Genomic DNA, 12429 nt, shown 5'->3' on the forward strand with positions numbered 1-12429 from the left:
CTGTTTGCCCAATAAATTAAACTTTACATGCAAATTTTTCGCAGCCAACCCCTCCAATAACAATTGAAATCTTAGCGCTAAACTTTTCATACGAAATACGAGTTTGTAAGCATCTTTTTTTGTGTTTGCTTTTTCAGATGTTGTTGCAGGTTTCATGGGTGCGACATCGGGACATACATTTGCTCACAGTCGGACGCTATACGTACACATCGGATCAGCGCTTTCGGGCCATACATCAGCCGCAAACCGAAGACTGGATGCTACAGATCAAGTATCCGCAACATCGCGACTCGGGTATCTACGAGTGCCAAGTGTCAACAACTCCGCACATGAGTCATTACATACAGCTGACTGTTGTGGGTAAGTAATGGAAGAACAATGTGGTATTATTATATACCAAAAATACTAAAATATACCAAAATAATATACCAAAGGTCATAGTTGGTATACAGTCAAAATATACCAGAGGTTGCAAAATAAATTATATCTACCCTACAGTTAGCTTGTGTAAAATATACTAAAATATACTTAAAATATACTAAATTAATATGCAGTAAATAATAAAATGTACCAAAATAATATACCAAAGGTCATAGTTGGTATACAGTCAAAATATACCAGAGGGTGCAAAATAAATTGTATCTACCCAACGGTTAGCTTGTGTAAAATATACTAAATTGTACTTAAAATATACTAAATTAATATGCAGTAAATAGTAAAATATACCAAAATAATATACCATAGGCCATAGTTGGTATACAGTCAAAATATACCATAGGGTGAAAAATAAAGTGTATCTACCCTACGGTTAGCTTGTGTAAAATATACTAAAATATACTTAAAATATACTAAATTAATATGCCAAAAATACTAAAATATACCAAAATAATATACCAAAGGTCATAGTTGGTATACAGTCTAAATATACCAGAGGGTGGAAAATAAATTATATCTACCCTACAGTTAGCTTTAAAATATACTAAAATATACTCAAAATATACTAAATTAATATGCAGCAAATAGTAAAATATACCAAAATAATATACCAAAGGCCATAGTTGGTATACAGTAAAAATATACCATAGGGTGCAAAATAAATTGTATCTACCCTACAGTTAGCTTGTGTAAAAATATGTTTTATGTGGGATGAAAATAATGAACTGAGTGGGAGATGCTTTGAAGTAGTCTGAATAATATTTATTAGAATTTAAATATTTAGCCTAAATTCTAAGAAAGAGCTCAAGGCAGTCTTAACAATATATTTAAGATTTAAAGTATTAAGGTTACATAAATTCGAGGTCAATGAGAGTGCTTGAATTATACCGCATAATGTTAATTCTTTTCAATATTTTTTAAAACAAGATAGATTCAAATTTTAATTATGAGTTGAATGGGATTTTCAAATAGTCTGAATCAGATTTAAAACAGGAAGTCTGTCTGAAGCATCCATTTATAACAAAAAAGTACTGCTCTATTAAGAAGCACTGCATAAACTTTAGATTCCGCAGCAAAAGCCCCAATTTCAAAGCGGTCAGCAGCAGCAGGTTCTGTGTTATTTAACTGAACAAAAAGGCTTCCTGTTTTTAAGCCTCGGCTAATTAGAATTCAACTTAAGTGCGAGTATATGTATTAAGCGGAAACTTTTTGTTGTTATTCTCAAGTTTTTTTCATTTAAATTTTTGGGAAAACAATTTCGTGGTGTTATATTTCAATGATACGCCATAAACATTAAATAACATTCTCCCAAACTTTTGACACTTGTTGCTATGCTCCAAAAAGAAAGGCAAAAAATGCAAAAAATAAAGTGAAATGCTTCATTGAGCATTTAGCAAAAGGCTGAAGCTGAAACTGAGGCTGAGGCGGAGGCAAAGGGTAAATGGGGCACTTTACATTCAGTAGAAATTTCAATGGAAATCTTTTGAAATTGTTGCGCATTTAAATTACACTTGTATTTCTAATTAGCCAAGGTAAAAATGTTCATCGTTATTTGCCTAATTGCCATTTCATTTGAGCCAAAAATTTACATTTACCAAGTACTCTACGGTGCCTCAATAGAATTGAGTAGAAAATGAGTCTAAAAATACGAAAATCCTCTAAAGCTAAATGACTACGAAATGGTAAAAGTTTTCTTTTCACATTTTCATTCGCAGAGCCATCGACGGAAATAATCGGCGCACCAGATTTGTATATAGAAAGCGGATCGACTATAAATCTCACCTGTGTCATACTCAATTCACCTGAGCCGCCGGCCTATATCTTTTGGAATCACAACAATGCTGTAAGTTCTTTTTTGTTTTCCATTTTTTCCTTGCGCTATTTTTGTCAATTTGGACAGGCAATTACTTAGGGATATCATTATGGCGTTACCTATAAATGATGAGGGATCTGGGGGCGATACTTCAATTTGGTAACTTTTAAATTAGCTTTGCAATGACAAAAAAAAAAGCTGTGCAACTTTTTTTTCCCCCTCTTTTCTATTTTGGAGTGCAAGAAAATGCCATTTAAGCACTATGTGAAAGCGTAAGGAACGAACCCCAGAACGAACCCGACGAGGCAAGGGTTTTAAATGGATTTTGGTTTTGTCTCCCCGCTCTCCACTTTCCCCTCTTCTTTTGTCGGTGTCCCTATCCCTATCCGGTATTGTTTGTTGGTCGGTGGCATCCCTGCGGCTGGTTGAGCCACGTTTTAGTTTTGCCATTTTAGGTGTTTTTCTTCAGTTGAGTTCATGCTTTGGGACTTTAGTCACGGCCATGTTTTAGCTTATTGTATTGGGAATTCGTAAGGGTTGATGTTCATGGTCCCTCACTCTATTGTTGTATATATTTTCTATAGAGCGTTTTGGTGGCGTGGCTTTTAAGAAGGGTTTTTTTTCTCTGCCTCTTTTGTAGGAAGTTGCCATTAGTGCCAGTTTTTCTTCTCGCTTCTCTTTTTTTTTGCCAGATTTAATTTTATTGTTTTGCTTTTATTTGCAATCTTTCTTATTTTCCTATGCATATTTTTTGGCCTTCGCCTTCGCCTTCGTCGGCATCTTCATCTTTGCCTTTGGCTTCGGCTTTGGCGTTGGTGTTGTCGAAAGTTTTTAATTTTCCAGCTGCGTGCAACAGTGCGTATGCGTAATCTGGGGACACACAGTTTTATGGCTTAGAAAATGAACGTCGCATAAAATCTAATTTGATGCGACTTCGTCCATGCGGCATTGTAAATGTCATTCGCATACAAATTGCAAATGTTTCTCACGCTCCTCCTCCTCCTCTTCTTCTTTACTCTCTCCTTTTTGTGCTGTAGTTGGTTTTTTTCTTGTTTTGTGTGTGTTTTATGTGCACACATAAATGCTCAAGTGCTTCTTCAGTTTGTGTGTAATTCACTGGTCTCTCACTCTCACTCTCTCTTTCTCTCTTTGCTTTACAGATAATCAACTATGATTCGCCCAGGGGCGGTGTCTCGGTTGTTACCAACAAAGGTGAGACGACGACATCGTTCCTGCTGATTAAATCAGCGCGTCCATCGGACTCTGGGCATTATCAATGTAATCCATCAAATGCAAAGCCCAAAAGCGTTACGGTACATGTGCTGAATGGTAAGTAAAATCAACGAGAACTCAACACACACAAAATCCACAAGCCAAACACAAAAGACAATATTCCGCAATGAAAATGAAAATGCAAATGAAAGTATAATAAAAAAACGAAAAAACAACCAAGTAATGTAAACATTTGCTCAACAGCAACGAATGCTGTATACTCTAGGAAATATTTTTGTACAAAATATAAAATGTTTTTACTTTAAATTCTTAATAGAAGTCCGCATCTCATCATCACGTTGGTTTGGTAAATATTGTGTTAAAGTTAATATACCCCGCATCGCAGATACTTTTAACGTTGGTCAACACAAAAGTACAATGGAGCATGGCAAAAGTTTGGCGTGATGGTCAGAAATATAAATGGCAAGAGACTGAGTCCAGACGAGAGAGAGTTGAGATGAGTTGAGTCCGAGAAGAATGCACAAAGACTCACGAAAAGTGCAGAAATAAAGCATGCTAATGAAGAAGACAAAAAAAAAGGGTTTAGGAAAAGCAACGCCACGAGGCATTGCGGCGAATGCGGGTTTATGAATGCTTTGTGGTGGCTGCTGCTGCTAGAGAAATCTGAATGCTTGAATGGCGTGCAATGAATCAAGAGGTGCTGGGAGGGCACTTAAAGTGATTCTTGGCAACTCTCTCTGAAGCATGAGAAACTTACAGTTAATAATTGTTGTCCGAGATGCGCTGCGAACTGAACTGAAGTGAAGTGAATGGTAAACCGAAAGGTTGCTCAAGGAATTCCTTTGAGTTGAAGCCATTAAGGAATCTCTAAATGACTGTGAGTAAGCACATTTTTGCAAAAGTTAACTCTATACAAATTGAGTTGAACTAAATAGTTGGCCTTCACTTTTATATGAAATACATTTTAAGTGAAATGCTTAAAGCAGCAAATCATGTTTGTGTTAGTGAAATATTTGAGAAATTTCTTTGGACAAATGTGTCCAATAAGATGCCATCGATTGCGTTCAAGTCTTGACTTAAAGGTAACTTGATTACCTCTGCAAATGTGCAAGCTCGAGCATTTTTATGCTTAAGTATGCCTTAATTCAACCCGAAGCTTGGGTATTAAAAACCCTGAACAGTCTTCTGTGAACTGCATTCTAGAGCGGAACTTAAACCGTCTCTGGGCAGCCATACAAAGCATTAAAGCCAACAGCTACACAGCTACACAGAAAAAAGAAACAAAGGTAAAGCAAAATGAACCAGGCCAAAAGGTGTATAGTAAAGTAGTTGAATGGGGTGTGTGCCAGGTGTAGTGGAAATAACTCGATTGCGTTTAAAGAGAGTGAAAAGCACGAGTGAAAATGAAGTTCAGAGAATCGTGTGAAAATATTGATTAGGGGGAACATGGAATATGCTAATTGCATAAGATCGAAACTAGTGGCAATATTCAATATATATATAAATATTCTCTCAGCTAAGTGAATATTTATAAATATTAAATAGAACGCGACAGGGCGAAAGCGAATGAGTCCGCCGCAATCTCCGCTGTCTCCACAAGCTGTGCTGTGGAAAATTGTGTGCACAGCAGTAATCATTATGGCGCACTATGAAACTAGACAAGCCAAGCACCGGGATGGGTTTCCTTTTCTTTTTCTTTTTTCCTTTTTGCTTTTCTGCTGTTTTTGTTTTTAGTAAACGCTGCGACATTTCGCCCGCATGTCGTGAGTGAAGAGAGAGTTGCCAGAAGGGAAGAGGCAGGAAGTGGAGTTGAGTTGAGGCAGCGGCAGCAACTGTGTGGCAGGTTCTGCTTTCTGCAGTAACTGAGCGCGCGTGGCACATGAAAATTATGTTTATGTTACGCTTGGTCTGCAGCACAAGCAAGGACCTCCTCCCGGCCCCCCCTCCCCATCTCTTGGCTGCCACACACACTCACTGCTTGACTATTTGCTGCATGCCACTTCCTTTGCGACTTTCACTAATGTCAAGTTGTCGTCGTAGTCGCAACGGTGTCTGCTAGATAATGTCACAGTGTTGGCACCAACACAACTACACTACACACTCACTATCTACCTATCTCTCTCTCACACACACACACAGCTGGTGTGTGTACTCATCCCTGTCGCCATATTGTGCATGCAATGCGCGTTGTTTCCGTTAACTGCTTTGGCACACTTGTTTCTGATTATTATTATGTTTTTGTCTCTTGTTCTGCTACTTTGCATTGTTGTTGCCTGTAACATTTTGTTTTGTTGCTTTTATGTATTATTATTATTATATGCCCGTCAACATTTCAGCTGCTGCTGTACTTGCTACTGTTGTTGTTTTTATTACACTAGTTCTTTGTTTTTTTTGTGTTCTTTCTTTGCTTTCTATTGTTCTCATCGCGTCGCACCGGCCACATTTTCTCTCTCTCTCTGTGTGTGCTTTGCTTTCAATGACAGTTGCTTGTTTGCTTTGCTCCCAACACTTCATCTCTTCCTCTCTCTGTCTCACTCTCTTTGCCTCTACTCGTTTCTTTTGCTTTACTTTACGTTTTTGCATTATTTGGCTTTCACTCTTTATTGTTACCTCACTCAGCAGCACGACGATAGCGATAGTTTAGCGCTGAGCGCGTGACACGAGTGAGAGCTGTAATAAGAATATGTTTTCTTTCGATATATCAAACAAAATTTTACATTTTATTTTAATATTTTAAAATTACAAGTTAATTCTTTAAAAAATTAAAAAAAAAAATGTAAATAAAATAGAGAATGTTTATTTATTTTTTAACTGCATATTGTATAGAAAGTATGTATAAATTGTAAATCACGTATACATGGCTTTGTGATTGATTTGACATTCACATATTGCGTTAACAACTGAATATCAATTAGTTATCGATATCAATATTTCAAAGCGTGAACCTATCGTAAGCTAAATATAATTATGATGCATATCAACTTAAATACTAATGTTGCACGTTCTTATAAATACTAAGCCATTAATATACAGTTCTCCAATTTAATACAGCAATTTAATACTGCTTGAGCCTCGAAATTGCTTAAAAGCACGCTTACATCTCAAATCTGTGTAAAGAACCTGATTGAGTAATAGAGAGAGTAAAGAGCTAAATGTCTTAGAGTGGAAAGAGGGGGCGACGTAAAGTTGAAACAGGTAAAAGAAAGTGTGTGGCCGAAGGACAGTTTGAATTGCTGAAATTGAACTTATGTTCGTTTGGCCTTTGGCAAAAGGAGTCGCCATGTGTCGAGCTCAGGTTTGGCCTCAGGTTCAATTCGAAACGAATCAGTGGAAAAGGAATAAATCGATGAAGTTTGAAAATAAGATTTCAGCGAAAAGTTGTAAAAGATTCAGCCAATAGAAAAACGTAACTTTATGAATTTTGATCAAGGCAAGTTAGTACTTTATAAGTCTCGCAAATTTTAGAATTCCAGAGCAGTATTTCCAGCCAGCAGCAGACACCACTGAGTCCTTTGACTTTGGTTGTTGGCTGTTGCAGCTCTTTGGCTTTAACAAAGTTGGAGCTGTCAATGGTTTTCAGTTTCATTGCTGCAACTTGTGTCTGTGTCTTGTTGCAAGTTTTACCTACCTGTCACTCTTACGCTTACTCTCTCTTTCTTTCTGCCTCTGACTTTATGCTCTTAGTTAAGGTAAAGGCTGCTTTTGTTTGTTTGTTGTGGCCTTTATGTGTTTTGTAGCATATTGTGTATCCTGCTTTCTTCTCCATGTTGTTCTTAGTCTTGTCTCCAGTTATATTGTATTTTCGTGTGTGTTATATTGTTTTTTTTTTGTTTTCTGTGTTCGTTTTGGTTGTTACGGCGACAACAAGTCAGAGTTGTCGCCTTTTGAGTAAAGACAGAGAGAGAGAGAGAACTTCAGCTGGTAATCCTGTTAGTGCTGTAGATGGATTATACGGCATTATGTGTCGTCGTTGTCTATATATCGTTGTATGATAATCACCTGGCCACGACCGCATTGACTTTGTGTGTACGAAAATGGAGATGGCACAAGGACAAGGAATACATCAAACAGATGACACGAATACACACACACACTCCCACACACACACACACACACACTCCCACATAAATACATACAAAATACTTATTAAAAATGTTTTTCGTTTCCATCCAATGTCTGAGTATGAGAACAGCAATAAAGATGTAAATTAAACAGGTGTTTCTCATTCCGTTTCCAGGGGAGTTCCCAGCAGCAATGCAGCACGCGGCACAAGCACATCCTCACATGTCTCCAAGTCGCTATCTGTTAGTGTACCTGTTTGTGTGCTTCTGCAGTTTGGCATTTGCCAGGCGCTCCATGCGGCCCTCAGTTGTGCAGCTGCGGCAGCGACGTCGACCAGCCGAAGGAGGCGACGGGGGAGCGGAGGCGGGGGGAGTAGAAGTTGGATCAGCATCAGCATCGGCGACAGAGTCAAAGCGACTTTGTCGGTATCCGGTATGCGACACAACCTCGAGTGTATTTTAAGCCTGCTCTCCTCACTGCTCAGCGCCACATGGCATTGGCGTTGGCGAGGGCGTGGCCCAAAACTACAACAACAACAATCAGCAGCGACAGCAGCTGCAATAGCAACAGCAACGACGTTTAGGCAAGTATATGAGGCGGACATAAGGTGAGCATGCCCCCAGCAGAGAAAGAAAAACAAAAACAAACATGCGAAGTAAAAAGCAAATAAAAAACGAAGAAATAAACTCTTAGACTCTAGACTAATTTAAAGTAAATGCATACACAAAAACCACTCGTACTTACATACTGATAATATCTTAGCTTAACTCTCTCACACTCACACATATACACACAAAAGACGACTACATACATAAGCTGTAACTATATAATAGTAACTAATATGTATAATCTATTGGCTATTGTGTTTTTCTATGAATCCGCGACGTATACGTAATAATTAGCCCAAAAAACAAATAAAGAAGAGATACAATGATAAATAGAAAGCCAAGTTGTCGCCTTTTTTTTAAGTACAACTTTGTATCATATTACAACAAAAAAGAAAACTTGATTTTGTTCTCTTCACTTTTGAGTTTCTTCTTCGCAAAAGTCTTGTAAATAAATAAAACGATAAAAATGCATTGCATACCTACAGGCGCTTGTTCAGTGAATATTTCGATTTAGTTTCCAAGCTTAGTACGATGTCTAAACAAAGTGAAAACAACTTCCGATAGACATTTTCGAGTAGAGACTTTTCCCCCACTCTCCCCCTTCCCCCCATCAGAAACGAACACTGCTCAACTAAAAAACTACGAAACCAAAACTATGAAAAAATAAAAAAATTGAAATTGAAATGCTTTTCTAGATGCCACACTGTGACTGTTCCCAAGGCAGAAACTTGTTTTGTACATTCAAATAGGCGTAAATCTAAATGGAAACTAAAAACATATTAAGCAAAAAAAAAACCAAGAATAAAAACAAAAGATGCAAATTTCTAAATGTTCAACTTCAACTGCGCAGCAAATTTCAAGTACTGACTAAAGCATATAAAAAAAACCACTTATATATATAAAACTAAATACTTACAATATAAAATAATTATAACAAAAAAATTGAAATGAAATACGAAAACACTGTAAAAATGATTACACAACACAAGCAGCTAAAGTAAAACTTAATTCTAGGAGTACCTAGTGGAAAAGTTCGTCTAGCAAGCGTTGAAGCCCGTATAGTAAAAAAAAGTGAAAGAAAACAAGAAAACAAAATGAAAACGAAGAAAAACTGAGGTTCAAAAACTTTTCCTGAACATCATAGACATTAAATCATTACAAGAATTAAAGCAAAATACGGAAGAGAGAAGAGAAATTATATAAATAATCCTATCATAAGTTATGTTAATTTTTAAAGTGTTTCTTTATTGTGTGTACAAAAATTGCATAAATAAATTAAGCTTAATTAAAAAGTGCGTTTGGAGTTGCAGAACGGCGCTGAACTGACGGTTAGATTAAATATGAATGAGATCATGTTGCACATTTCAAAATTTATTTGTTGTTAATGGATGAAAAAAGAAAATATGATAAAATATTATACCAATAAGGCAAAAGAAATTAGTGAAAAGTATTAAAAACACAAAAATGAGAAACGAATAAACGAAAAACAAAAATAGTTGAAATCAATATGCAGCAAACTCAACGCAAGTTTCAATTAAGTTTCCAAAACTCACACACACACATACAATTGTGGTTTTGCAGTTGATAATCTGCTCAAATATTTCTCAATCGAGTATTTCCAATTCAAATTCGAGTTTCGATTTTAATTGAATAATTTTGTGCATTGAAAATATATCTAAATATCAAATGTGTAAGTACATATTTCTCTATGGCATTTGATTTCAATTAGAGCTCGTAATGGTTTCTCTGTTTTATGAACTGCACAAAATATTATATAAATATTTCAGTTTGCTGTCAATTCGATGTCAAATCAATATTGACCCTGGATGACATGCTCCTTGAATACTGTATAAAAAATGATGATGTGTTTATTATCGATTGGCATTTAATGTCATGGGCATTAAATATGGGCTACCCACTTACACAAATATACAAGTATATTTATAAGTCGTTTTGCTTGCATTTTATTGCCAGCTACAACTGATTTGAGGACTTTATTTCGCTATGAATTCCAGATCATTTGAGCTCTTCAAAAACAAAAAAAATAAAACGATGAACCTATTTACAAATCTTGACAATACTTTCAGCAGAATTCTAAATATACAAAAAGCAAAAGTGTTTTGTTATTCGAATGTTATTTACGACCTTTTTATGGATAAGACAGACTTCATTTTCAAACAATCACATCACCTTTGTCATAGTATATAGTTAAAAGAAAAATATCCACACGTAAAAAACAAAAGAGGAAAAACCAATTAAATTCAATGTTTATATAACGATGTACGCAATAAAACAAGAATAATGGAAATAATAAGCATTGAAAAAGTTTATACAACTATCGATAAAAAAAATAAATACAAAATCATGAGAAAACAAAAAAGCGAACGAAAAAAAAACAAGAAATAACATAAAAAAGTTTCATTAAGCATGCTTAACGGCAACAAACTATTCAAACCTAATTGCGACTCGTGCTCTCAACAGTTTTCATTAGCTTTTCAAACAACTACAACAACAAGAGAAACAACAACAACAACAACAACAAAGCCAACAGATACAGATACAATTACTCAGCTATTTCGTGTACAGATACTTTTCGATATCAGATTCTATAGAAATTGTTTATAAAACAACTTGTTCTTGTTTCTCATGTTATTTAAACAATTAATAGTACAAAAAAGGTGAATTTTTTGTTTCGTTGTGTTTGTCGATGGATTTTTCTGCTTTTCACATTATGTACGCAAAGTATATAAAATAAAGCAAATATTAAAATGAAAATTTATATTGTCTTCATGAAATTTCATTTGTGACAATATATTTCGCTTTTGAATCAATAAAATTAATTTCATTCATTTGGCTTTTTTTTATTTACCCAAATTTAAATTCCAACGCTGACTTTAAGAAGAGTTTGTTGTTTCTTTTCGAATTGATTTTTCAAGATTTCCATGAAACTATAAAACTCTCTTTCACAGACTTTTACACTACACTAAGCTACAGCATTAAGAACAGCGAACTAGCAAACTAAACAAAAGAATTCATAACGTTTTTAAGAATCTAAGATACAACAAATGAAATTAATAATAAAGTGAAACCGAAAGGAAACTGCATAAAACTGACGTAAATATTGTATATGTAAATGTGTATTTATAATAATATTATTACATAAAACAAATGCTATATATATATGTATACATAAAGTATAGTCTATTTATTATAAAACAAAAACAAAAAACGAAAAAAAAACAAAATTGAATTAATGATGTTATTAAAGCTAAAAAAAAAAACAGAATTTGAAAGTAACTTTCAATTAAATACGAGACAACCCCCAAAAAAAAGCAAAGAAGAAGACGACGAAAAGTAAGTACGAGAAAATCAAGAAAAGGAAAAACTAAAAATCTTTTAAAAATGTAAGAATTTAAAATGCAAAAACTTGTGAAACTTGTGAATGAGGAGGAGAAGAGAAGAGATGAGATGAGAAAGAGTAAACGTAAAATAAAAACTGAAAAAACATAACAAAAAAACATAACTAAAGCATATTATGTCAACTGTTAATTAAGTTGTGTTTTAATGGCATTTTTTTGGGGTAGGAACACACGCACACACACACACAGAACGAACCAACAACGGATCATAAATTAAGATTCTTATTCCTACAGCTCTTCCGCTCTCTCTGTTCTGTAAGTAGCACAATAATTGTGAAAGAGTTTCCTCTACAAACGAAGCTCGTTGGCCCGGCTTTAAGTAAATGCTAACAAAACAAAAGCAAATCATTTTTCATGGCTGGACAGCCGAACAAAAGCCGCACCAGCTGTGGGCGAGCCGAAAGATGTGGCATTGGCGATAACATAATGAAATGAGATTAATCATACGTCCTGTGTGCTGCGAGCTGCGCAGCGAACGAATGTGAGTCAAAAGCATAATGAATGCACAGTAAATGAAAGCAAAGCAATCGCTTACATTACATTGTGTTAACAACATGTTTTACTCCCCACTACCACTCCTCTCTCTCTCTTTCTGTCTATCACCTGCTTTTAGCTTCGTAATTTGTGTGCAGCGCTTTGTCATTATGTGGCACATTATGTAACGTGTCTTTACGGTTTTTAATAAATATTAGCACATAGTTAAACACTTGAGTGCACGCTGATGGAAAATCAATAAGTAAGCCAAGCCAAAGCCAAGCGAACGATGCCCAAGCGATGCCATGCGATGCGACCCCCTAATGGACGCTGCAAAGTATGCTACATATATTTTATTGACGAAATGTTGCGCGTCCACAGCTGA

The 12429-nt window shown here is 35.5% G+C and overlaps 1 protein-coding gene across 3 annotated transcripts in view; it reads left to right on the plus strand.

Moving 5' to 3' along the window:
* The window catches only part of LOC132785707 (uncharacterized protein DDB_G0271670), a 29529-nt gene extending 18133 nt beyond the window's left edge, over positions 1-11396 (plus strand). The window contains exons 5-8 of one of the 3 annotated variants that reach the window (XM_060791926.1): positions 138-360; positions 2151-2278; positions 3409-3577; positions 7697-11396. In XM_060791926.1, coding sequence (XP_060647909.1) covers positions 138-360; positions 2151-2278; positions 3409-3577; positions 7697-8154 — 978 coding nt within the window. In that variant the 3' untranslated portion in view covers positions 8155-11396. The remainder of the gene's footprint in view (positions 1-137; positions 361-2150; positions 2279-3408; positions 3578-7696) is intronic. The other 2 variants (XM_060791927.1, XM_060791928.1) reach the window with 2 other exon arrangements.
* Positions 11397-12429: the final 1033 nt, after the last annotated feature.

The sequence above is a fragment of the Drosophila nasuta genome, chromosome 2R (genome assembly GCF_023558535.2).
Source record: "Drosophila nasuta strain 15112-1781.00 chromosome 2R, ASM2355853v1, whole genome shotgun sequence".
Taxonomy (NCBI): Eukaryota; Metazoa; Arthropoda; class Insecta; order Diptera; family Drosophilidae; genus Drosophila; species Drosophila nasuta.